Source organism: Oncorhynchus kisutch, linkage group LG6, assembly GCF_002021735.2.
Source record: "Oncorhynchus kisutch isolate 150728-3 linkage group LG6, Okis_V2, whole genome shotgun sequence".
Taxonomy (NCBI): Eukaryota; Metazoa; Chordata; class Actinopteri; order Salmoniformes; family Salmonidae; genus Oncorhynchus; species Oncorhynchus kisutch.
Window position 1 is genome coordinate 74,813,400 of NC_034179.2, and position 27,800 is coordinate 74,841,199.

Genomic DNA, 27,800 nt, shown 5'->3' on the forward strand with positions numbered 1-27,800 from the left:
CTTGGATTTCTTCACATTGTGTTACAAAGTGGGATTAAAATGGATTTGATTGTCATTTGTTGTCAACGATCTACACAAAATACTCTGTAATGTCAAAGTAGAAGAAAAATTCTAACATTTGTCAAAGATGAATGAAATATAAAACACTCATATACTGTACCTTGATTAGTATTCACTCCCCTGAGTGTTGCTACATGTTAGAAACACCTTTGGCAATGATTACAGCTGTGAGTCTTCATGGGTAAGTCTCATATGAGCTTTGCACACATGTATTGTGAAATATTTGCCAATTATTATTTTCAAAATTCTTCAAGCTCTGTCAAGGGTGTTGGGGATCATGACTAGACAGCAATGTTCAAGTTTTGCCATAGATTGTCAAGCAGATTTAAGTCAAAACTGTAACTTGGCCACTCAGGAACATTCACTGTCTTCTTTGTAAGCAACTTCAGTGCAGATTTCTTTTGTATTGTAGGTTATTGTCCTGTAAAGCAGGTTTTCCTGTGCTTAGCTCTATCCCATTTTATTCATCCTGAAAAACTCCCCAGTCTTTGCCGATGTCAAGCATACCCATACGATGATGCAGCCACCACCATGCTTGAAAATAAGGAGGCAGTTGCTCAGTGATGTGTTGTGTTGGATATGCCCCAAACATAAGGCTTTGCATTTAGGCCAAAAATTGTAGCCCTGTGTTGTGGTTTCTTTGCAGTATTACTTTAGTGGCATGTTGCATCCATCTGCATGTTTTGGAATATTTGTATTCTTCTTTTCACTCTGTTATTTAGGTCATTATTGTAGAGTCACTACAATGTTGATCCATCTTCAGTTTTCTCCCAACACAGCCATTGAACTGTAGTCGTCGCTGTAAAATCAACAACGTCTGATTTGTTATTGTTACCCATCTACCAATCACTGCCCTTCTTTATGAGGCGTTCGAAAAGCTCCCTGTGGTTGAAATTCAATACCTGACTGAGGGACCTTACAGATGTTGTATGTATGGGGGACAGAGGAAGGGGTAGTCTAAACTGAGGGGGTAAATACTTATGCAACGACTACATTTTAGTTATTAAACTTTTACTAATTTGTAAAAATGTGTAGAATTTTCTTTTCGCTTTGACATTAGAGTATTTTGTGTAGATCAATGACAAAAACATACAATTAAATCTATTTCAATCCCACCTTGTAACGCAACAAAATGTGAAAGAAGTTCAAGGGGGTGCAGAATAGAACTATAGAAACATACATCTATACATATATTGCACACGCACACAGGGAATCTTCCTTACCGGGCAAAGATGAAGAGGAATGTGTGCGTTCCAGTCCATGCGCATGTAAGTTCGGCTGAAATACAATCACAAAGCAAGTCAACCAATCAACTGTTAAAATCACTCCATTTCATATGCTGTCTTGCTGCAGAGGATTGCCATGCACTTGCTTTTGTTGTTAAGTTGTTCTAAAGATCAGGGGCAAATAACCCAGGGCCTTAAAGTTGTTGTTCATTGTAAGTGGGACCAACAAGTGCACAACTTACAAAACAACAGACAAAACCAACCATCTGTCTCAGGGGTGCATATCTCTGGTCTTTGAGTTCCCCAGTCGTGCTGATTAGATTTTTCACCAGGCAGTTGATTGATGTTACTGACTGGCTGGAGAGTGCAAATACCTCCTTTCCCAGATAGAAATCAATCCCATTGTTAAATTCAAGACGAAAATCAGGACTGTGGCCCTCAAGGACTGGAGGTGTGCACCACTTACAGTGGGGAGAACAAGTATTTGATAACCTGCAAAATCGGCAGTGTTTCCTACTTACAAAGCATATGAAATGCAAATGAATTACTTAAAAATCATACAATGTGATTTTCTGGATTTTTGTTTTAGATTCCGTCTCTCACAGTTGAAGTGTACCTATGATAAAAATTACAGACCTCTACATGCTTTGTAAGTAGGAAAACCTGCAAAATCGGCAGTGTATCAAATACTTGTTCTCCTCACTGTATATACACTGAACAAAAATATAAATGCAACATGTAAAGTGTTGGTCCCATGTTTCATGAGCTGAAATAAAAGATCCCAGAAATGTTTCATATGCACAAAAAGTGCATATTTCTCCTTTGCCAAGATAATCCATCCACCTGACAGGTGTGGCATATCAAGAAGCTGATTAAACGACATGCTCATTACACAGGTGCACCTTGTGCTGGGGGACATTAAAAGGCCACTCTGAAATGTGCAGTTTGGTCACACAACACAATGCCACAGATGTCTCAAGTTGAGGGAGCGTGCAGTTGGCATGCTGACTGCAGGAATGTCCAACAGAGCTGTTGCCAGAGAATTTCATGTTCATTTCTCTACCATAAGCCACCTCCAATGTTGTTTTAGTGAATTTGGCTGTACATCCAACCGGCCTCACAACCAGACCACAAGTAAGCACACCAGCTCAGGACTGCCACATCTGGCTTCTTCACCTGCGGGATCATCTGAGGAGGGGGAGGGGTGGTGCTGAGGCCTATTCCTGTCTGTAACAAAGCCCTTTTGTTGGGAAAAAGTCATTCTGATTGGCTGGGACTGGCTCCCAAGTGGGTGGCCCTATGCCCTCCCAGGCTCACCCCTGCCCAGTCAGGTGAAATCAATAGATTAAGTCCTAATGAATTTATTTCTAGTGACTGATTTCCTTATATGAACCCAAACTCAGTAAAATCTTAGAAATTGTTGCATTCATGTTGCATTTATGGTTTTGTTCAGTATAGATGGTTGGTTATGTAACTATTTTGTAACTATTGGTTTTGTAACCATGCCAACAATGGGCAGCATATTAACAGTATTTCTGCCACTCCAGTATTAATTTGCTAAAATTGTAATTACTTCACTACTATGGACTATTTATTGCCTTACCTCCTCACGCCATTTGCACACACTGTATATAGACTTTTTCTATTGTGTTATTGACTGTACGTTTGTTTATTCCATGTGTACTCTGTGTTGTTGTTTGTGTCGCACTGCTTTACTTTATCTTGGCCAGGTCGCAGTTGTAAATGATAACCTACTTGGTTAAATAAAGGTGAAACTGTACATCATTGGCACTGACCAATGATGTATATTTCTATGGCACTCACCTGCGAGGCGGACAGGGTGCCCACTTCGCTGAGGTAGGGGTAGAGCTGGTGGGCAGCGTCCCCCAGACTCAGGGGCTCGCCCCTCCTCATCAGGGCCTCTGCACGCTTGATGATGTCACGCATGCGGTAGATGAAGCCCTCCTGCTCGGAGGGAAGGATGAACTCATTGTGGACCTGAGGGAGTTAAATCAATCAGTCAATTAATCATTCAATCAATAAAACAGATATGAGTGAGGGAACAGTTAGATTTGACGATTGAGACAAACACGGACACAGATGGACAAAGTTAGGGAAGAAAGAGAGGAAGATTTTGAACGTGAGTCAACAATCATCTTCGCTTGTTGTTGACAGGATTTCATAACAGACACCCACTTAGCTAGCCCTGAAACATGGCTGTAGACTCCTAGCCGCTATAGGAGTCTATAGCCATGTGTCAGGGCAACGACTTAGGCAGATGGCTATTGGAGCAGTGAGTCGATAGCTTTCATACACACTAGTTTTGAAACTAGTTTCGCAGGTCTTGAAATTCCAAGTGCATTGTACAGGTAACTGCCAAAATAAAGTGGAACATCAACATAAAGTGTCTTAATAGGGTGTTGCGCCACCATTCTGCCATAAGAAATTTAATAATTTGGTGTTTTGTTGATGGTAGTGGAAAACGCACTCGGACACCGCTCCAGAATCTCCCATAAGTGTTCAATTGGGTTGAGATGTAAGGGAGTGCGTAACTGGTGGCAGGGAAGTCAGGCGCAGGAGAGCAAAACTGGGTAATCAACTGAGAAGTTTTATTCATAAAACCACCGGAAACCAGAAAAACAAACAAATGGGTACAAAACCCGTTGCGCACTAGAGAAAACGTGCACCTGAGAAAACATGCACATGCACTTACAATACACAATCCCACACAAAGACTTGGGGGGAAGAGAGGGTTAAATATACAACAAGTAATTGAGGTAATTGAAACCAGGTGTGAGGATAAACAAGACAAAACACATGGAAAATGAAAAGTGGATCGATGATGGCTAGAAGACCGGCGACGCAGAGCACCGCCCGAACAAGGAAAGGACCCGACCTCGGCGTAAGTCGTGACATGAGATCTGGTGAATAAGACAGCCATGGCATATGGTTTACAGTGTTTTCATGCTCATCAAACCATTCAGTGACCACTCGTGCCCTGTGGATGGGGGCATTGTCATCCTATGGGGCATAGCCATGCTAGCCAAAATAATGGCCTGCCCAGCATTTTTGTACATGACCTTAAGCATGATGGGATGTTAATTGCTTAATTAACTCAAGACCCACACCTGTGCGGAAGCACCTAATTTTAGTATACTTTGTATCCCTCATTTGAAGTGTTTCCATTATTTGGGCAGTTAATTTTGCTTATGGAACCAAAAAAAGGTATAATACAAGTAATTTATCTCGTTTCAAGACATTTTTGAAGATATGTTATATTATTTCATATTAAGGTAAAATATCTTGGAAAATATCTTCAAATAAAATAAATTACTTGTATTAAGCCTTTTATAGGTTAAAATATGCAATCTGCCAATGATGTTAGATAATTTCCCTTGGTATGAATTATCACTCAATAGAAGATATTTCGGCTTGTTTAGATTTCACTTTTTGCATTGCACCAATGCAAAATTGTTCTCTGCAGTCTTTTTCAGCTTGTTTTAATCCTATCAACTCCATGATGTGAGCAACTGCTATGAAGTTTTAAGAACTAGGGAAATGTTCCCCCATAACTGGGGCTTATTCAATCAAAACCGTTAACCATGCTTTCCCAGGGCCAAGGCCAAACAACATTCTTTCCAAAACTGTGAGAGATCTTGCTGGAATCCATGGTCAGTTTCACTTTCTTACACAGTAAACACTATTTCATTGATTGGATAATTAGATGTTATATTCTCAAGGAGCAAGCACAGTGTTCTTCTGTGTTCTCTGGGAAGTTATGGTTCTGCTTGAAAATCGGCCAATGTTTTATAACATTGGATGAGATTACAGTAGCTCAGTGGATAAGAATTGTTTGAGTTGAAGATACACGCATGCACGCACACACAGTGCACTCACCATGACAGCAGCAATGTCCTCCGGGTTGTCTCCGTCCAGATCAAACTTAAAGGTCACCATCTTACTGTTGTGAGTCTGGAGCTGACACTCCACGACCCGGTCCACTTTGTCAGACAACTGGAAGGACAGGAGAAAAACAAGTGTTTATCCACTCAGAACACGTAGCCACTTGACAAGACCAAGGATGACTTGGATTGCAATCCTCTTTGTATGTGATTAATTCATTACAACTGCTAACTGACTGTCTGTCTGTCTGTCTGTCTGTCTGTCTGTCTGTCTGTCTGTCTGAGAGAGAGACAGAGAAATACACAGACAGACATTCCATACCCCAGTGATTCGTAAGCGTGAGCGTGCTCTCCTCCTGAAGAGCTTGGTACCGGTACGTTTGTTGGCACTCTTTTCTGATAGGCCCTCATTGCCATCACTCAAGCCTGACGTCACATCAGAGGCATAGCTGTGGGGATAATCAGGAAGTGGGTTATGACAACTGACCAGGAGATGTAACACTGTGTCCTTTTGTTATTGATAATACTAACTATTGCTATAAGAACACCTACACTACTACCACCACTACAAAAATGTTAACTACTAGCACTTGCAGTACCAATACAACTACTACTACTGAAAGTACAACAACAACTACTACTACTACTACTACCACTAATGTCTACTTCTAATCTTATTTATACTACACAAATAATAATGAACTGGTTATTATTAATGAGGCTGCAGTGTATGACCAAACAAACCCCTGAGAGTCTTCTAACTCCTATTAAAAGGTTATTTCCATCCCACCCAGCTCCCAGAAGGAAAAGCCTATTAAGACCATTGACCTTCTACCCCGAGACCATTATGGATTACAGTCAGAAAGGCACCTGAAGGGAAGGAAGTGCTCTGATGCCTCTTGCTCCACTCTCGTTCTAATTGCACACAGGAAATGGAGTGATTGGGGGACGAGGGCAGGGGGAGGATGGGGGAGAGAGAGAGAGAGTGTGTGTGTGTGTGTGTGTGTGTGTGTGTGTGCTAGGTGAGTCACACAGGAGAAAGGGAAGCACACTCCAATGGAGCGCTTTAAACAGACATTCACATGGCATCATTCATCAAAGTGTTGTTCGCCACATCAGACTCTCTGGCTATTTCCCATGGGGATAGAGAACCACACACAGGCTCTATAAAAGTTTGCCTTCAAGTTCACACACACCTGTCCTGTTTTAATGGATACTACCGTAATTGTGTGTTAACTGCACGGATATCCACCCATTAGACAGAGAAGTAGTCCATTTTTGTTGTATTTATTAATTTAATTGAACCTTTATTTAACTAGATAAAAGCAGCAAAGTGCTTGTATAGTGGTTGTATACTTCTATAGAACATTTGAAATGTTCGTTCCTTTGTTGGGCCTTTGTTGTCTTGAATGCAACACTGCCATACACACATCACATTATATTTACTGGCCATAAGGTGTGTGGTGCAGGCCTTTGCCTTTCTTTATTCCCTTTCTTTATACCCTCATCATGGAAGAGGGGTTCTACATGTGTTTGGGTTACCTGTCGACAGGAGAAGAGAAACCACTGGCGTTTCCTGACTGGGGCATGATAGTGTTGGATACAGCGATACTCTGGGGGAGGGACAGAGGGTCAGAATAGCCTGTTGAGGTAGGGTGCTAAAATTACACACTCATGGCTTATCCACTCATCACTCTAATCATAAACACATATCCCCGCTATATAACTAGTAGGGCCCAGAAACTTTCCTGGTAAGGTGTTGTGTAAGAGTCCTGACTGGATATAACACATTTTATAAACTGGCTGGTACGAGCCGTGAATGCTGATTGGCTGACAGCCATGGTATATCAGACCGTATACCATGGGTATGACAAAACATTTATTTTGTACTGCTTTAAATACATTGGTAACCAGTTTATAATAGCAATAAGGCATCTCGGTGGTTTGTGATATATGGCCAATATACTATGGCTAAGGGCGGTGTTCAGGCACGCCGCGTTGCGTTGTGCTTAAAAACAGCCCTTAGCCGTGGTATATTGGCCATATACCACACCCCCCGGGCCTTATTGCTTTAATATAACAGTTATAAGAAGTCATGATAATTAATATTTGGACTGTTTAGCTCTACATCCATAGAAATATAAACCTCAAGACCTTCATACAGGCTACCTACCGAGGGGAAACGGAGAGCCGGGATTGGTGGAGCGTCAGGGGGAGGAGCCTTGATGGCCAGGGCCTCGATATGAGGGATCTCCAGGGGCAACGGAACAGGAGTGATGGAGGAAGGGGCGGAGTTAATAGGAGGCTGGAGAGGGGAATCCCCGGGATCCTGGAAGCCAGAAGAGCTCAAGTAGCCGTCCATCTCGCAGTCGGCTGCCATGGAGACATCATGGTTAAAGGAATGGAAGTGGGAGGGAAGAGACAGACAGGCGTTAACATGTTATCAATCTCTTCTTTATGTCATGTACCCCTGACTGTGTTCAACATATACTGTAAAGGATATGTCTTGTCTGGAAATAATGTATACTCAATGTTTCTTTTTATTTGTTAATGAAAGAAAAATCCTAACATGGCCTGAGGGAGGGTCCTTTTTGGGCTCCACTAGCTGGCACCGTGAGGGACGGCTACATTGATTAGCAGGGCTCGAGGGTAACCACAACAAATGGACAGAGGCACAACTGCAAAAGATTAGCCTACTTTAGAGATATATAAAAAAAACACATGGGATCTACACAGGGCTATGTAGCACGTGCCCTAGGCAAAGTCTGTTGAGCCAACAGTTTCCAATACACGCTCCACTGATACCCCTTTAGCTGTACAGATATAAGGAAACGTGTGGGCCCATGCACACACATACACACACAGTGCAACTGTGATACTGTAATACGGAATCCAGGGCATGAGCATGTGAGAAATGAATGTTTGAAGCATGTTTTGGCTAAATCTTCCACATATATCAGCGAGTATGTGCCTCAGGTACTAATCTTGAAGGTTGTGTGAATAGGGTATCTGTGTTCTATATCTTGAAGGTTGTGTGAATAGGGTACCTGTGTTCTATATCTTGAAGGTTGTGTGAATAGGGTACCTGTGTTCTATATCTTGAAGGTTGTGTGAATAGGGTATCTGTGTTCTATATCTTGAAGGTTGTGTGAATAGGGTATCTGTGTTCTATATCTTGAAGGTTGTGTGAATAGGGTATCTGTGTTCTATATCTTGAAGGTTGTGTGAATAGGGTATCTGTGTTCTATATCTTGTTTACGGTAAACTTGTGGACCATGCTTATCTATCTGTGTCATGCTTATAGGCCAGGCCAATGCACTTTGCATGTTGCCAAGACATGAGAAGGCCGACTGTACATGCTGTCTGTGGGCAAATGTGTAGCTTCAGGAGCTCAGCTACGAAGCGACACAAGGTTGGGATAAACGTCTCTGCTATATATAACCATGTGATTGCACTATAGTGCAGCGGATCTCAAACCTCTCCTCAAAGACCCCCAGCCACTCCAGAGCTAGCACACCTGATTCAACTTGTTAACGAATAATCAAGCCCTTGAATAGATTAATCAGTTGAGCTAGTTCATGTCCGAGGGTCCCCGAAGGAGAGGTTTGAGAACCACTGCTATAGTGAGTGTATCCTCACATGTGGCAGAGGAGTAGCTGGCGTGTCTGATGTTGTAGTGCAGCCGCTGGTCTGCCTCCTGCTCCTCCGTCTCTGCTGTGAAGCTGGCGTTTATCCCCGAATCCACCGAGCAGTTAGCCACGGATATCACCGGTGTGGGCGGAGTCTGGTCAGGGGGTGACGAGACAGGGGCGGGGTTGGGCGGTTTGATGGGAAGGGCTATTTGAGGTTTGGGGGTGGGCGGTTCTGGCTCGGCGACCGACTCTGGTTCTTCCTCAATGACAGTTTCCTGTTGTTGGCGCAAGGCCTCCTCGGCTATCCGGCGCTGCTTCTCCCGCTGCCGCTTGATGGCGGTGGCGCGGTCCCGGATGGCTTTGGCCACCAGCTTGTAGTCTGCCTCACAGACGAAGCCCAGCACCACCTAGGGGGAGGGGAGGGGGGAGAGGATGAGGGAGAGGGAAGGAAGGAAAGGGGGTGGTGAGGGAGAAGATTAGGAAGAGGGAGGGTGAGAGCAATCAGTGAACTTGACACTTGAGATCCACAAAATATGAAAGGGGTACGGAAATCCATCAACAACCCACCATCTCCTGGGCCACCTCCTCGGGTACATCCTTGTAGAGTTCAAACAGGAACTCGATGGCGTTGTTGTCCTTGTACTTCCCATGCAGCTTCTTGGTGTCATCCATACGCAGCCACAGCTTCAGGCCAGACTTCACCGTGTCATCCTCCTCTGCCAGCTCAACATGGACGCCATTGTTCTCCTTGAAGAAGGTGTGTTCCAGCAGGTCTTGGATGGTGTACCTGGAGAGGCCACTGTTTTCTTAGTTCTATAATCCATTGAATTGAATATTACTGTATTTTCTCAGTCTGTTCTTTTTATAGTCATTAACTAAACATAAAAACAACAGTATTTTACTATAGGTGGGTGGATGTGGTGAGTCAGACTCTGTGCCACTTTAGACTATTGACACACAGCCAAAGGAGAGAGATGGATAGGTGTGTAATGTAATGTGCCCCTATTTAACAGCAGGTCAGGTATCATCTCATTGGTACCCCATGGGGCCTGAAACCTGACACCATTAACGATGGTCGATGTGTGTCACCCAGTTCCCTCGCCATAGTATTGTGGCAACATTTGAATTATGTATGTCTGAAGTTGTTTCTCACTGTTATTTTTAGCTCACAACATCATTCGATCAATGCTTTGAAAGAGAATGAGAAATTAGAAAAGCTCATTTAATCATAAAACAGTTTTTCGTCAGGGCATTTACACAGTTGTTGGCTGAGACTGATACAATTTATTTTGTTCCAATGTCAGTGCCCTTAGATTAATGTTGGAGAGAGAGCGACAAAGAGTCTAGACAAACTAGCCTGACAGGTATAATATCCTTTGTCTAGGAGGAACAAATCTGTCTGTCTAATGTTTGCACACATTAAGAATACACACACACACACTTCAACCTAGAATCTATCCAACATTTGATACCACCCCCCCGCAGTCCCAGACTGAAAGCGGATGTCTGAAGTAAGGTGAGTAAAGAGAATTCCTATCTGATTACTCTACCTCTGGTCTGTATTTATGCGGATGCATCCCTCTATGATCTCTTTCAACTCAGGGACTTTTACTTTGAAGAAGCTGTCCGGCTTAATTCCCTGTGAGGAGAAAGAAGGAGGGGAAAAGAGGAACGGTTAGATATGTCACCGACGTCATTCACTCCACCATTTGGGAGAGGAGAGGACTGACGCAGGCAGAAGGACCCCTGAAGCGGAGTATGTGAGCAGAGTGGAGTTGGAAAAGAGCGGCGAGTGGAGCGTGCCCAATTTGACTGGAGCGAGATTCCCAAAGGCTGGAGCTTCAGCCTTCGCGCCCGCTCCAGTAGAGCTCACTTCACGAGCTCGGGGCATGCCCGGCCCAGCATGCATTTGTAGTCTACTTGGGTGCTGCTATAACCCCTTGCTTTAGCTACTGTCATGGAGTTCCCTAAATATTTTAATAAAGAAACACAGAGGTGCAAAATCAAGGTGACTTACAAAGATGAGGACTAAGAGCAAGAGAGGGAGTGTGGTGATGTAGTGTCCACAACTAAACAATCATTGTGGAATCTGAAAATACACATTTCCCGAAAGCATGATGGTGTAGGCTACTTACTACATGCATATGCTAAAAGAAAGGAATGAGGTGGATAGCTAATTAAGTGTGTCACTGTAGCAAAGTACTTCTAAACTAAAAATCTGATCTCTTAAAAGATTCCTTCATTTTTGTTTTATTATCTATACAATAAGCCATAATTGATTTTGTCCCAATAGGCCTGGCATATTCCAACTCTCAAGGAATTTTCTGTTTTGAATGAGACCGTATACCACGGGTATGTCAAAACATACATTTTTACTGCTCTAATTACATTGGTAACCTGTTTATAATAGTGATAAGGCAACTCTGGGGTTTGTGGTAGAAGACCAACATACCACGGCTAAGGGCTGTATCCAGGCACTCCGCGTTGCATCATGCATAAGAACAGTCCTTAGCCATGGAATATTGGCCATATACCACACCCCCTCAGGCCTTATTGCTTAAGTAAGTCACAGCCTATATAGGCAATTTATAGACTATAATTATTTAATACAATGAAATGTTGTTTAAATGCTGAGAGCTTAATGTCCCTGACTCCCTACCAGCCTAGTGTGTCACATTCACAAATGCTTCACAATTTATTTCTTTGTAGCTATAGCCTTGAAATAATTGAAATAATACAGCCTAAATAATCCTTTTTGTTCCTTCTTAGTCTCCCTGTCTGGCGCCTGACCTATTTAGTGTTAATATGCTGTTTAGTATGACATGTAGCCTATTTGAAATGATAAGCGCTTCTTACATTCACCTTTTCATTCAAATCAAATCAAATGTATTGCTCCCATACACGTGTTTAGCAGATGTTATTGCAGGCGTAGCAAAATGCTTGCATAAGGTTTGGTTTCAATACTTCAAAACCAAATGGTAGGTCCAGGTAGCCACAAAAAGAGATAGGTGTTGGTTAAATTGTGATTTTAATGAATGGAGCGAATTTGGATAGGCAGGTTTTTTCTTCTGTAAGCGCATAGAGGTTTTTAGTGGAGCGGTTGGAAAGGACGTGGAGTGCCGAAGCACTGCTCCATGAGCGGGATAGCCAACCGCTCCACTCCGCTCACCTACTCTGTCCTGAAGGAGCCAGGGTGATACGGGAATGAGGGACAATGTGGAGATTATTCCCTAGCCTGCCCTACACCACTATGATGGATGGAATACTTTCTAAGTGTGTCTCTATGCTTCAGAGACACAGTACATCCTCTATTCCCATTGGTAGTTCCCGGGGAGAATACCATTAAAAATGAAATATATATATTATAAATGTCTAAATGGAGTTAAAGGTTTCGTTGTTATCAGTAACTTTAGGTCGGGATGTCATTGGTAACAGTTGCCCGAACACCCTGCCCAGGGGCACAATGTCAAAAAACAGGGTGTTCCCGTCAGAGACATTCTCTGTGGGCCATCGTCATAGAGTTCAGACATAACGGAGCATGGCTATGCACACAAACAAACACGAACAAACGCACCAACACACACACAAAGAGGGTTCGACTGTGTCCAAACCCATTCACTGTTTGGTTTCTCTATGGATTCTACGGCCTGTTAGAACTAAAGGTTGAATGTGGTGAGAGAGTGGTGGTGTGTGTCAGAGTATTGCGGTGCTAGCCTGTTAGCTAATGGTTTTGTACACAAACACTCAGGTCATGATACATAATGTCCAAACCCATCCAGAGCATGCAGGTCTGTGTGGGTGCAGAGCACTGAGTACTAACTACCATGTGGTTTCCTAAAGGGCAGTCAGCTCATAGCTCATGTTTATTTGGTTTAGACACAAATGTTCAGTGAAATAATACAAAATGTACAAAACAATCTAGGAGGATAGTGATGGGTATAACAGGTGTCCATACAGTAGCTGTCATGACCAGATACAAATAGAGTGAGACTTCCTATGGGGCTGTTAGCTAATAGCTAACGTAGCGTGAGCATGAATACCAAGCAGCAGTCATAGTACTACATAGTAGCCTTAGCCTGTGTGGCGGTCAATACAATGACTGGGTCACACAGGTAAATGGGATACTTTCTATAATGCTGTGTGTTAATGCTTAGAGGTGATGCATGGCCAATATGCTCTTTAGGTTTATGAGGTAACTATCACCAGACACAGCACAGGGAGATCAGGTAGGGTGAGAGAAACAACCAACAGGACTGTGTCCTACTGAACAATCTGCATGAACAAACACATTCACACACGATAAAGCCAATGTCACACACAGAACCACACGCGTATACAGACGCGGCCACATCACTAGACCACAGGTCTTTTCAGTGAAAGGATGGGAAACATGGTGTGGGTGGAAAGAAGATAAACGCTTCAAGAGGTATTACCACAAGAAACGATTGAGTCATTCTCCCCTTTGAAGCTTCATGAACAGAACACGCAAGTCTAGCAGAGAAGATTAACACATTTCATTGAGGTGATAAGACTCCCCGACAGAGGAAAATACCACTATTTCACAGTCTGTCGCCTCCATGGCCTCCACATTAAACAAGGCCTGGAGGGTCAAGGTCTGGAGTTCCTGAGCGGAAAAGCAAGGTAAACCACCTCCGTGTAAAATGTACGAGGAGGAAACAACAAGATGACGGCTAACGAGATACGAAATGGGAAGCCTGGTCCGCGTTTATCACACACACACACACAGACACAGAAATCGTTTAACACAGAGCACAGAGGGTGAGCGGAGTTGATCACAAGGTTTGCAGCAAAAGGAACCTGTCTGCACAAAGTGAGTGATGTAATGCAGCTTGTTTTTATTACATAACTCCTTAAAAAAAGACTATAAAAACGAGGTGAGATTATATTGGATTAAAGAACACAGTGGCAAATTTATGGAGGAACTTTAAGTTGCTCAACCGGTTCCATGTGACGAATAGTGTGAAATACGTAGCAGTAAAAATAAAAAATTGGAGACCAGTGTGATTTGAAAAATGTGTTTTTTCCCCCCAGTGGTGACGACAGTGGCCCCAAATGCTTCTATTTTCCCACTAAAGTGAGGGGAGCCAGCAGGACTTACTAATGGAAAATGGACTCTATCGAATTCTCTGGTGTTATCCGAGCAGATAATTACAGCGTTTAACTACGTCAGAGAAAAGGGAAGGGAAAAGACATAATAACAAAACAAACAAGACATTCTAAGTAACAAAAATTGAGAAATAAAAAAGCTAAATGGTGTCCGTCTTAATGGCTGATATGAAAACCATCTGAAGACATGAATAAACCCGTCAGTCTTTAGAGAGGCTTCAGGGGGAGTCACAGAGCCTGCTCTGTACAGTGGCTTTTGTTGGTCGGTGACATCAGCCTCTAACACAAACAAACAGTGACCTTGTGTAATGAGATGAAAAGACCCCATTTTCCATTGTGCTATAGCTTCTTGACTTCTAGCACTCAGAAAGCCCTTTGAAAAATGGCTTGATGTGGATGCTTTAATCTTCTCACGTAAAATAAATAAATGACGATCAAATTGAAAATGTTTCCCATGGAAATACTATGACTTGATGACTGAAGTTTTATGAGCAGACCAATGCAAAGTTATTGCGCTTCTGGCCTTTTTAATACAAAGCTTACAGGCTGGCTCCCTGCTGCTAAAACAAGGGTATAATGCTAGTGGTTCTGAGAACAAAACTAGAGTAGAACCATAATCTAACTCAGTCAGGGAAACGTATGTATAGTGGGGCAAAAAAGTATTTAGTCAGCCACCAATTGTGCAAGTTCTCGCACTTAAAAAGATGAGAGAGGCCTGTAATTTTCATCATAGGTACACTTCAACTATGACAGACAAAATGAGAAAGAAAATCCAGAAAATCACATTGTAGGATTGTTAATGAATTTATTTGCAAATTATGGTGGGAAATAAGTATTTGGTCAATAACAAAAGTTTCTCAATACTTTGTCGTATACCCTTTGTTGCCAATGACAGAGATCAAACGTTTTCTGTAAGTCTTCACAAGGTTTTCACACACTGTTGCTGGTATTTTGGCCCATTCCTCCATGCAGATCTCCTCTAGAGCAGTGATGTTTTAGGGCTGTTGCTGGGCAACACGGACTTTCAACTCCCTCCAAAGATTTTCTATGGGGTTGAGATCTGGAGACTGGCTAGGCCACTCCAGGACCTTGAAATGCTTCTTACGAAGCCACTCCTTCGTTGCCCGGAAGGTGTGTTTGGGATCATTGTCATGCTGAAAGACCCATCCACGTTTCATCTCCAATGCCCTTGCTGATGGAAGGAGGTTTTCACTCAAAATCTCACGATACATGGCCCCATTCATTCTTTCCTTTACACGGATCAGTCGTCCTGGTCCCTCTTAAAGAAGAAGCCTCTTAAAGAAGAAGTTACAGGTCTGTGAGAGCCAGAAATCTTGCTTGTTTGTAGGTGACCACATAAATAAATTCATAAAAAATCCTACAATGTGATTTTCTGGATTTTTTTTTCTAATTTTGTCTGTCATACTTGAAGTGTACCTATGATGAAAATTACAGGCCTCTCTCATCTTTTTAAGGGGGAGAACTTGCACAATTGGTGGCTGACTAAATACTTTTTTGCCCCACTGTACATGTATGAAACATGTGTGGGAGGATATGGGCCACAGGTCTGTGTACATGTGTACACGCGCATTCCTTATTACATAATTCAATCACACAGACTCTAGTTTGCCTGAGATGGATAGAAATGAGAGAGAGAGAGAGAGAGAGAGAGACAGAGACAGAGACAGAGAGACAGACAGACAGAAAGAGAGAGATAGACAAAGAGAGAGACAGAGAGAGAGAGAAAGAGACGGGGAGAGCAAGAGAGAGACAGAGAGAGATAGACAGAAAGAGAGAGATAGACAGAGAGAGAGAGACAGAGAGACAGGGAGAGCAAGAAAGAGAGAGACAGAAACAGAGAGAGAGACAGGGAGAGCAAGAGAGAGAGAGACAGAGAGAGAGAGAGACAAAGAGAGAGACAGGGATAGCAAGAGAGCGAGACAGACAGAGAGACCACTAGCGAGTTGGCCTGAGATGGAAAGCATTAATTGTGTGAACTACACGGCTACTCTAATTATGCACACATGCATAAATGTGCACACACAGAGACAGAGAGACCCGAGACTGACGGACAGAAAGAGAGAGATAGAGAGACAGAAAGAGAGAGAGACAGAGATAGACAAAGAGAGAGACAGGGAGAGAGAAAGAGACAGGGAGAGAAAGAGAGAGAGAATAATAGACAGAGAGACTTTATCACTGAGATAACTTTATTACTGACCTCAACCCAGAGTCTCTCAGAGCATTCACAGTCAGCCCACTGAACACCCCTATCAGATAACAGAAAATCACAGTCCACTTGAATAGAGCAATACTGAATCATGAGGCATTAAAGCCAAAGGAACTGAATAATATTAAGACATTCTATAGATGTAAGGAAAGTAGTGTAGAAACCAACCAAAAACAATTAGGCAACAACAAATTCAACCCCTTTTAGACAACTTCCTGGACAAGTCGTTTGAGTGTAATAGTGAAGGTGTACACTTGGCAGTACAAAACCTAAACAGTATATTTGACCTCTCAGCTTCCCTATCAAATCTAAACATTTCAAGCAGACAACCTAAGAAAATGAACAACTATGACAAATGGTTTGATGAAGAATGCAAATACCTAAGAAATAAAAAAACCCTGAGCCTACACCTTCACTATGGTGAAAAACTAAAACAATACAGAAATACACTACAAAAAAAGAAGGAACAGCATGTCAGAAATCAGCTCAATGTAATTGAAGAATCCATAGACTCTAACCACTTCTGGGAAAATTGGAACACATGAAGAGTTATCTATCCAAAATGGAGATGTATGGGTAAACCACTTCGCCAATCTTTTTGGCTATATAACAAAGAACAAAGTGCCAAAACATAGACATGATCAAATACAAATCTTAGAATCAACTATTAAAGACGACCAAACCTCACTGGATTCTCCAATTACATTGAATGAACTACAGAACCAAATACAAACCCTCCAACCCAAAAAGGCCTGTGGTGTTGATGGTATCCTAAATGAAATTATAAAATATACAGACAACAAATTCCAAGTGGCTATACACATAAACTTTTTAACATCATCCACAGCCCTGGCATCTACCCCAATATTTGGAACCAAGGACTGATCACCCCAATCCACAAAAGTGGAGATAAACTTGACCCCAATAACTACTGTGGGATATGCGTCAACAGCAACCGTGGGAAAATCCACTGCATTATCATTAACATCAGATTCGTACATTTCCTCAATGAAAACGATGTACTGAGCAAACGTCAAATTGGATTTTTACCAAATTACCGTACAACAGACCACGTATTCTCCCTGCACACCCTAATTGACAAACAAACAAACCAAAACAAAGGCAAAGTCTTCTCATGCTTTGTTGATCTCCAAAAATCTTTAGACTCCATTTGGCATGAGGGTCTGCTATACAAATTGATCGAAAGAGGTGTTGAGGGAAAAACATCCAACATGATAAAATCCATGTACACAAATAACAAGTGTGTGGTTAACATTGTCAAAAAACACACATTTCCTTCCACAGGGCCATGGAGTGAGACAGGGATGCAGCTTGATTACACACACCAACAAAACAAATCCAATTTTGATAAACTCCCATATCTACTGGGTGAAATACCACAGTGTGCATCACAGCAGCAATATTTGTGACCTGTTGCCACAAGAAAAATGCAACCAGTAAAGAACAAACACCATTATAAATCCAACCCCTATATGTTTATTTATTTTCTCTTCTGTACTTTAACTATTTGCACATGGTTACAACACTGTATATAGACATAATATGACATTTGAAATCTCTCTATTTCTGTGGAACTTGTGTAATGTTTACTGTGAATTTTTTATTGTTTATTTCACTTTTGTTTATTATCTATTTCACTTACTTTGGCAAAGTAAACATATGTTTCCAATGCCAATAAAGCCGGTTAAATTGAATTGAGAGATAGAGACAGAAAGAGACAGAGAGAGAGACAGAGACAGAGGCAGAGAGATTTATTTTATCTTGTGTCCTTTACCATCTGTACATTGTTAAAACACTGTATATATATAATATGACATTTGTAATGTCTTTAATTGTTTTGAAACTTCTGTATGTGTAATGTTTACTGTTAATTTGTATTGTTTATTTCACTTTATATATTCACTTCATATATTATCTACCTCACTTGCTTTGGCAATGTTAACACGTTTCCCATGCCAATAAAGCCCTTGAATTGAATTGAGACAGAGAGAGAGACAGAGAGAGAGACAGAGAGATAGAGAGACAGAGAGAGAGACAGAGAGAGAGACAGAGACAGAGAGACAGAGAGAGAGAGATAGAGACAGAGAGAGAGACAGAGAGACAGAGAGAGAGAGATAGAGACAGAGAGATAGAGACAGAGAGATAGAGACAGAGAGATAGAGACAGAGAGATAGAGACAGAGAGAAAGAGACAGAGATAGAGACAGAGAGAGAGAGACAGAGAGAGAGAGAGATAGAGACAGAGAGACAGAGAGATAGAGACAGAGACAGAGAGACAGAGAGATAGAGACAGAGACAGAGAGAGGTCCTTCTACGGTTGTTTCTCACGCTCGTAGTCTTTTTCTCTTTGAGAGTCTTTGCATGTTCTGCCTAGGGAGATGACCACTAAAACAGCCAGTTTGCCTGAGACGGATATAATTAATTATGTCAATTACACGGATACTCTAATTATGCACACATGACAGAGTTCAAAAAATGTTATATTCCTATCCAAATCTGGTGCACAATATTCAATAGTGTAATGTTACCAATTGCATTATATGGATGCAAGGTTTGGGGTCCACCAATTAACAATTATAAGCACTGGGAGAAAATAAACTATAGAAAATCTAGAATTATCCTAAATATCCAAAAGAAAGTACCAAATACAAATGCATGCAGGGCGGAACTCGGACGATTCCCTTTAACTGTAAATATAAAGAAAAGGACACTAAAATGTTGACACCATTTGAAATTAACCCCCAAAACATCCTTACAATTCAAAGCACTGGAAACCCAAGACCTGAACCCTGAAAAGAGTCCCCTGGGTCAGTTGTTAATACACTACACAACCATATTATCCAATCACACAGGGAAATCAATCACACTGTTACAGAAATGAAAAAACACAGAATAAACTAAATTGCTATTTGGCCCTCAAATGAGAAGACAAATTGGCAGAACATCTGTACTCTGTCAGAGATACAAAACAGAGACAGATCCTGACCAAATACAGGCTCGGCGATTGGCTATAGAAAAGGGAGACATAAAAAGACATGGCTACCCAAAGAGGAGTGTCTATGTGGTCACTGCAAGACAGGGGGGGTAGAGACAGAGATGCACTTTTTCCTCTACTGTGAGAAATACTCCCAAATAAGTTTATCTTAAAAAAAAAATCTCAATCAATTCCCAACCTCTGTGCATTTACCAATGACATAAAGCTGGGAATTATTCTGGTTGAGGGAGAAACCGCAAATATTACTGAATTTGAGAGAGAGAAATGGAGAGACAAGAGGTGAGCAAAGAAAAGAAAAGAGTCCCCTCATCCAGCTGGTCCTGGGGCTGAGTTCACAAACCTGTTCCACTAACACACTGAAGCCTCAGGACCAGAACATCCAATCAATCAGGATAAACCAAATTACAACACAGTCAAAACAAAACTATATTGCTTATTGGGAAACACAAGCACAAACACAAAGCAAAATGCAGTGCTATCTGGCCCTAAATTGACAGTACACTGTGGCTAAATATTTGACCATGGTTACTGATCAAAGCCTTAGAAAAACCTTGACAAAGTACAGGCTCAGTGAGCACAGCCTTGCCATTGAGAAGGGTAGACACAGGAAAACCTGGGTCCCTGTAGAGGAAAGGCTGTGCAACCACTGCACCACAGCAGAACCTGAGACGGAGCTGCATTTCCTGACAAAATGTAAAAAATATAAAACAATTAGAGTGTCATTTCCCCAAATTTGAAACCCTTATTCAAGGTTTCAAAGACCTCTCTGATGAGAGTATGCTCCCCGTCCTGTTGGGGGAGGACACAGAGAGCTGTGGGTTGGCAGCGCACTATATTGCAGCCTGCCATAAGTTGAGGGACAGTGTCTGACAGACCAATCAAACTGCACATGTCCTCTACTGTATGCTTATTGTTATTGTTGAATGTATGGTTATTTTTGTCCCGTTGTTACTGTTGTCCCATTGACAAAAATTGATGTAATAAATGTATCACTAGCCACTTTAAACAATGCCACTTTATATAATGTTTACATACCCTACATTACTCATCTCATATGTATATACTGTACTCTATACCATCTACTGCATCTTGCCTATGCCGTTCGGCCATCACTCATTCATATATTTCTATGTACACATTCTTATTCATTCCTTTACACTTGTGTGTATAAGGTAGTTGTGAAATTGTTAGGTTAGAATACTTGTTAGATATTACAGCGAGAGACAGCAAGACAGACAGAGAGAGACAGCGAGACAGAGGGAGAAACAGCAAGACAGAGAGAGAGACAGCAAGACAGAGAGAGAGGCAGCAAGACAGAGAGAGACAGCAAGACAGAGAGAGAGACAGCAAGACAGAGAGAGAGGCAGCAAGACAGAGAGAGACAGCAAGACAGAGAGAGAGACAGCGAGACAGAGAGAGAGACAGCGAGACAGAGAGAGACAGCAAGACAGAGAGAGAGACAGCGAGACAGAGAGAGAGAGACAGCGAGAGACAGCGAGATAGAGAATGAGACAGAGAGAGAAACAGCGAGACAGACAGAGAGAGACAGCGAGACAGAGAGCGAGAAAGAGAGAGAAACAGCGAGACAGACAGAGAGAGACAGCGAGACAGAGAGCGAGACAGAGAGAGACGGCGAGACAGAGAGCGAGACAGAGAGAGACAGAGAGCGAGACAGAGAGAGAGAGACGGCAAGACAGAGAGCGAGACAGATAGAGAGAGACGGCGAGACCGAGAGAGAGAGATGGCGAGACAGAGAGCGAGACAGAGAGAGACGGCGAGACAGAGAGAGAGAGAGAGACGGCGAGACAGAGAGAGAGAGACAGAGACGGCGAGACAGAGAGCGAGACAGAAAGAGAGAGACGGCAAGACAGAGACGGCGAGATAGAGAGCGAGAGACGGCGAGACAGAGAGCGAGACAGAGAGAGCGAGACAGAGAGAGCGAGAGAGAGAGAGACAGAGACGGCGAGACAGAGAGAGAGACGGCGAGACAGAGAGAGAGAGACGGCGAGACAGAGACAGCGAGACAGAGAGCGAGACAGCGAGAGCGAGACAGCGAGCGAGACAGAGAGAGACAGAGAGAGACAGAGAGCGAGACAGAGAGACAGCGAGACAGACAGCGAGACAGAGAGCGAGACAGAGACAGAGAGAGCGAGACAGAGAGACAGCGAGACAGACAGCGAGCGAGACAGAGAGACAGCGAGACAGAGAGAGACAGCGAGACAGAGAGAGAGACAGCGAGACAGAGAGAGAGAGACAGCGAGAGAGACAGAGAGAGAGACAGCGAGACAGACAGACAGACAGCGAGACAGAGAGAGAGAGACAGCGAGACAGAGAGAGAGAGACAGCGAGAGAGACAGACAGACAGCGAGACAGAGAGAGAGAGACAGCGAGACAGAGAGAGAGAGACAGCGAGAGAGACAGAGAGCGAGACAGCGAGACAGACGGACAGACAGACAGCGAGACAGAGAGAGAGAGACAGCGAGACAGAGAGAGAGAGACAGCGAGAGAGAGACAGACAGAGAGCGAGACAGAGAGAGAGAGACGGCGAGACAGAGACAGTGAGACAGAGAGCGAGACAGCGAGAGCGAGACAGAGAGCGAGACAGAGAGAGACAGCGAGCGAGACAGAGAGACAGCGAGACAGACAGAGAGAGACAGCGAGCGAGACAGAGAGACAGCGAGACAGACAGAGAGAGACAGCGAGCGAGACAGAGAGACAGCGAGACAGAGAGAGACAGCGAGACAGAGAGAGAGACAGCGAGACAGAGAGAGAGAGACAGCGAGAGAGACAAGAGCGAGACAGAGAGAGAGACAGCGAGACAGACAGACAGACAGACAGACAGCGAGACAGAGAGAGAGAGACGGCGAGACAGAGACAGCGAGACAGAGAGCGAGACAGTGAGAGAGACAGAGAGCGAGACAGAGAGAGAGACAGAGAGACAGCGAGACAGAGAGAGAGAGACAGCGAGAGATAGACAGACAGAGAGCGAGACAGAGAGAGAGAGACAGCGAGACAGACAGAGAGCGAGACAGCGAGACAGAGAGAGCTCCTTCTATGTTTGTTTTTCACACTGTTATTATTTTTCTCTTTGAGAGGGGCCTTTGTATTTATTAGGGATCCCCATTAGCTGTTGCCAAGGCAGCAGCTACTCTTCCTGGGTCCAAACACATTAAGGCACTTACATTACATATAAAACAAAAGATAAAACAGTACAACAATTTTACACCACTACATATCTACAATACAAAATGTAAAATACCACCATACAATATTACAATGTACGTGTGTGTAGAGTACGTGTGTTAGTATGGTCTGCCTTGGGAGATGACCACTAAAACAGGGATATCTATGTCAATTATAACACCTTAATTAAGTTCTCTATTCTTTATGTCTCTCTTCATTTCACCAATCTCCCTCCTCCCTCTCTTTGTCACTGGAAACAAGCGCTGAAACATAGTAAACAACTAACCGGTGCCCTGCACATTGACTCTGTACCGGTACCCCTGTACATAGCCTCGCTATTGATATTTTACTGCTGCTCTTTCATTATTATTATTATTATTAATTTTTTTAAAATGTTTTACTTATCTATTTTTTACTTTACACTGTTGTATTCGGGGCATTTGACAAGTAAAATTGGATTCGATTTGATTTCAAACACAATCAGGACGAACAGAACATTTCTGGATCAGCGGCAGAACAGAACATTTCTGGATCAGCGGCAGATCATTTACCCCCCCCCCCCCCTCCACCACAAACACACACAGAAAGGAAGTGCGTCAGAGCTCCTTATTGCCTGGTGTGTGTTCGGTGTTTGGGCAGAAACATGTGGAGGAGGAGGGACAGTGGTGGTGTGGTGGCGTCCATGGCTCTGCTAGCTAATTATAACCCAGCAGTGGAGTAGAGAGGTAGAGGAGGGGCTGTGGAGTTACAACATCTACACAACACTGGCTGGTTGGGAGGCAGAAAATAGTAGAGACTAGTGAGGGTCAAGCCCAGGGGTGTTGGAGAGAGGGCAAGCCCAGGGGTGTTGGAGAGAGGGCAAGCCCAGGGGTGTTGGAGAGAGGGCAAGCCCAGGGGTGTTGGAGAGAGGGCAAGCCCAGGGGTGTTGGAGAGAGGGCAAGCCCAGGGGTGTTGGAGAGAGGGCAAGCCCAGGGGTGTTGGAGAGAGGGCAAGCCCAGGGGTGTTGGAGAGAGGGCCAGCCCAGGGGTGTTGGAGAGAGGGCCAGCCCAGGGGTGTTGGAGAGAGGGCCAGCCCAGGGGTGTTGGAGAGAGGGCAAGCCCAGGGGTGTTGGAGAGAGGGCAAGCCCAGGGGTGTTGGAGAGAGGGCAAGCCCAGGGGTGTTGGAGAGAGGGCCAGCCCAGGGGTGTTGGAGAGAGGGCCAGCCCAGGGGTGTTGGAGAGAGGGCCAGCCCAGGGGTGTTGGAGAGAGGGCCAGCCCAGGGGTGTTGGAGAGAGGGTCAGCCCAGGGGTGTTGGAGAGAGGGCAAGCCCAGGGGTGTTGGAGAGAGGGCAAGCCCAGGGGTGTTGGAGAGAGGGCAAGCCCAGGGGTGCTGGAGAGAGGGTCAGCCCAGGGGTGGTGGAGAGAGGGCCAGCCCAGAGGTGGTGGAGAGAGGGTCAGCCAGGGGTGTTGGAGAGAGGGTCAGCCCAGGGGTGGTAGAGAGAGGGCATGGCCAGGGGTGTCTGTTTCCTCACACCCTCACTAAAAAGGGCAACAGGCAATGTACCCCCATAGCAGCACATGAGGGTTTTGGTTGTGTGGGCAGTACGTAGGGAATTGGCAATGTACGGATTAGTCTGACTCTCCCATTGACTTTAATTGGCCCTCAAGATGTCATTGTATGGAGTCAGATCATGTTCAATAAGGGGAAAGGGGGACACCTAATCAGTTGTACAACTGAATGCATTCAACTGAAATGTGTCTTCCGCATTTAACCCAACCCTCATAGTTGGACCCCATGTTGAAAACAATATGACTGCCGCTCAGTGAAGACTGTGAGCTTAGGTATGGGGCTTCAGGCAATGACTTTCAATCACACCTCCCAATACCGTGACGTAAATGTCACCTTACCACACAGATCTACTGAAATCACACAAGCCTCTTAGCTTTATCCTCTTAGCAATTGTTCCAGAAAGGTGAATGAATGGCTCAGTGGTGCTTGAGATCTACTCATTTGATTCAACAAGATTCATCACAGAGGTGACTCTCGCCATTTGTTACTCATTGGACAATTGATAGAGGAGGGAGGGTTAGAGGGCTGGTAGCCATGTCAACTACACACTCTGGTAAGCTGCCAGGAACTCCTGTTCCTTGAAGCCTTCATTAAACCCTGGTGACTTCTTGTTTAATGGTAATTTGTTGTGTGGAACAAAGGTTCCTGGAATTCCTAGAATGCGATTTTCTCATTACCATGTGAAATCCCGAATGTGTTGAGGTTGTTGGTAGGATCAATGGAAATGTATAATATTCTGTATTCTGCACATTGAATGAACATAAACTATATTTGCAAATTAGTGGATTAGGCTATTTCAGCCACACCCATTGCTGACAGTATTTAGTCAGTCACCAATTGTGCAAGTTCTCCCACTTAAAAAGATGAGAGAGGCCTGTAATTTTCATCATAGGTACACCTGCTTCCAACTTTGTGGCAACAGTTTGGACAATGCCCTCGTGCGCAAAGCGAGGCCCATACAGAAATGGTTTGTCAGTGTGGAAGAACTTGACTGGCCTGTACAGAGCCCTGACCTCAACCCCATCAAACACCTTTGGGATGAATTGGACGCCCACAGCAAGCCAGGCCTAATCGCCCAACATCAGTGCCCAACCTCACTAATGCTCTTGTGGCTGAATGGAAGCAACCCCCCCCGCAGCAATGTTCCAACATCTAGTGGAAAGCCTTCCCAGAAGAGTGAGGATGTTATAGGAGCAAAAGGGGGACCAACTCCATATTAATACCCATGATTTTGGGATGAGAAGTTCGATGAGCAGGTGTCCACATACTTTTGGTCATGTAGTGTATCTATAATTGAGTAGATAGTGTACAGTCAAAACATGCCTCTTGTTCAAGATAACATAGGGGCAAATCTTGTGTACATTAACCTTTAAAATTGGGATTCCCTCCAGAAAGGATTACTATAACCTGTATGCCACTCCTTGAGTATACCTAAACCCCTTCCTTAGTACTGTTGTCCTAGGGAAGGACCTGTGTATCCAATTGGTACTGTACTGTATATAGCTGGCACCAGCTATCCTATCCTAGGAAGTCCCTAGGTGGCTTTACAGGTACAAGTCCTTAGCCAATTAGAGTACATTCTTATGAGGACCACCTTACAATCATAGATTTTATGACGACATTTAACAGGCCAGTAACCTCCATAGATACACAGCAGTAAACTGGTAGCACATACTTGGTGCAGCGGGCATCCGCTAACGCCTTGGTCACAAGGCTGTGTATGTCTCCTCACACATTCAGTCAGACCACAGCACAGAGACGGCTTTGAAGAGTTGGAGGAGAGATGCTGGGCCAGTTCACCGTATCAATGTCCTTTGTCAGCGGCGGCAACCCCTCCTCAGCTGACGCACTGGGTAATGTTCTGCTTCTGTAAGAACTTAGAACTTCCAGACAAGACAGTGTTGCTGTCCAAGTTAACTTGCTGTAGGTGTATTGGCTAAAGGATTTACTCTGTTGTTTTTGAAAGTTACTTGGGGGCATTGTCTTGGCTTTTGTGCACCCACACACTAGCGTCATTCCGCCACCCACACACATGCTCATACTGATACATGTTCAGACACAAATACACACACACAGATTTCAACAAATGTGTCTGAGAATGCACAAACACACACAATACACACTTGCACACATGTAAAACACACACACACACACACACACACACAGGAATGAGGGAGGACAAAGCTTTTACACCTACTTGAAAAGGCAATGTATCACACCTGAAGGAAAAACAAATCGGTCTTTCTGTGCAGACACCGTATAATATATAATCTCACACGTCACACAGCACAGGGGAAACTTGAGCCATATATAATATCCACTGTTTGTCCTGTTGGTGAAGGCTACTAAACATGGCAGTGATATCATTCCACCAATAGACCACTTCGTTCCTCTTTCACCATCAGGTAAACAAAGATATACAGCTCTCCTATCATAGCATAAATATATAGCTGTAGGTGTTATAGAAAGGGAACAAGATAATTTGAGGACACAGACATTGTCATAAAATGATGTCAGACTGTGGCCAAGGAGGGGAATGGTGGCCATTTGCTGTAGTCTCAGTAATAATCTGCTATTAATTTCCTTTATAGGTCAAGCCCCACGGCTGAATTAGAACTGTGGTATGAATGAAGCATGGAGATCCTTCTCTGCTGAGGTCAACACAAATAAGAAACAACAGTGCAAGTAAGTATGTAAGTCTGAATACAGAGGCTGGCTGGAGAACGTCTGAATACAGAGGCTGGCTGGAGAACGTCTGAATACAGAGGCTGGCTGGAGAGAACGTCTGAATACAGAGGCTGGCTGGAGAACGTCTGAATACAGAGGCTGGCTGGAGAACATCTGAATACAGAGGCTGGCTGGAGAGAACGTCTGAATACAGAGGCTGGCTGGAGAACGTCTGAATACAGAGGCTGGCTGGAGAACGTCTGAATACAGAGGCTGGCTGGAGAACGTCTGAATACAGAGGCTGGCTGGGGAGAACGTCTGAATACAGAGGCTGGCTGGAGAACATCTGAATACAGAGGCTGGCTGGAGAACGTCTGAATGCAGAGGCTAGCTGGGGAGAATGTCTGAATACAGAGGCTGGCTGGGGAGAACGTCTGAATACAGAGGCTGGCTGGAGAACATCTGAATACAGAGGTTGGAGAACTGCTTTTGTGGTTCTGGCAGAAAACCCATAACGGAGTAAGAGCCTTGCTTCCTCAAAGCTATAACACTCCTTTGGACTCTAGCACTAAATACTGCTCATGTTGTTCCAGGGCTGTAGCGAGCTCAGACACACACACACACAGCTAACACGTGGGTTCTTACTGCGTCAATCAAGTTGGAAGAGCTGCATGTAAATTAATCCACGACGTGCATGATCGTCCTTGGGGATTTCAGTTTATTTGGCCAAATGACCGCAAAGAAATCCAGAATTGTGGAGTGGAGACAATCCAGCATTGTGGAGACATTCCCATTCCTGCATGTGGACCTCGTTCTCCGACAAGTAAAAGACTTAAAACATCATTCCAATTCCAGTAATTAGCAATCAAGTCCGAGCCATTCAGCTCTTCCAAATCTGGTCGTTACGGTGCAACAACTGATTATAGCAGTGAAAGAGAGGCGTCCATTTGGTAAATACCATTATAGCTCCACAGAGACCTTGTAATTGACTCTGCTGAGGAGAAATGTCCCAGCAGCATTGCATAGAATGAGAGATGTTAGATTAGCATTAGTGGTGTGATAAACACTCGGTAACAGAGATAACAGGGTTGGGTACAAAGGGAGGGTTTCTATTTTAGGAGACCGGATGGAAGTGAGAACGTAGGTAGCATTCACAATGAAGCGAGACCTGCAAAATGCTCAATTGAGAGTATGTAATTGAGAGTGTTTTTGTG

At 43.8% G+C, this 27,800-nt stretch overlaps 1 protein-coding gene across 2 annotated transcripts in view; it reads right to left on the reverse strand.

Moving 5' to 3' along the window:
- Window positions 1–27,800, reverse strand: part of LOC109898563 (serine/threonine-protein kinase WNK4) — an 87,474-nt gene that overhangs the window by 8,377 nt on the left and 51,297 nt on the right. For both annotated transcript variants that reach the window (XM_031827532.1, XM_031827531.1), the window contains exons 5-13: window positions 10,371–10,459; window positions 9,388–9,607; window positions 8,828–9,227; window positions 7,362–7,561; window positions 6,731–6,801; window positions 5,511–5,637; window positions 5,184–5,300; window positions 3,111–3,284; window positions 1,284–1,338 (exon numbers count right to left, since the gene is read on the reverse strand). In XM_031827532.1, coding sequence (XP_031683392.1) covers window positions 1,284–1,338; window positions 3,111–3,284; window positions 5,184–5,300; window positions 5,511–5,637; window positions 6,731–6,801; window positions 7,362–7,561; window positions 8,828–9,227; window positions 9,388–9,607; window positions 10,371–10,459 — 1,453 coding nt within the window. The remainder of the gene's footprint in view (window positions 1–1,283; window positions 1,339–3,110; window positions 3,285–5,183; window positions 5,301–5,510; window positions 5,638–6,730; window positions 6,802–7,361; window positions 7,562–8,827; window positions 9,228–9,387; window positions 9,608–10,370; window positions 10,460–27,800) is intronic.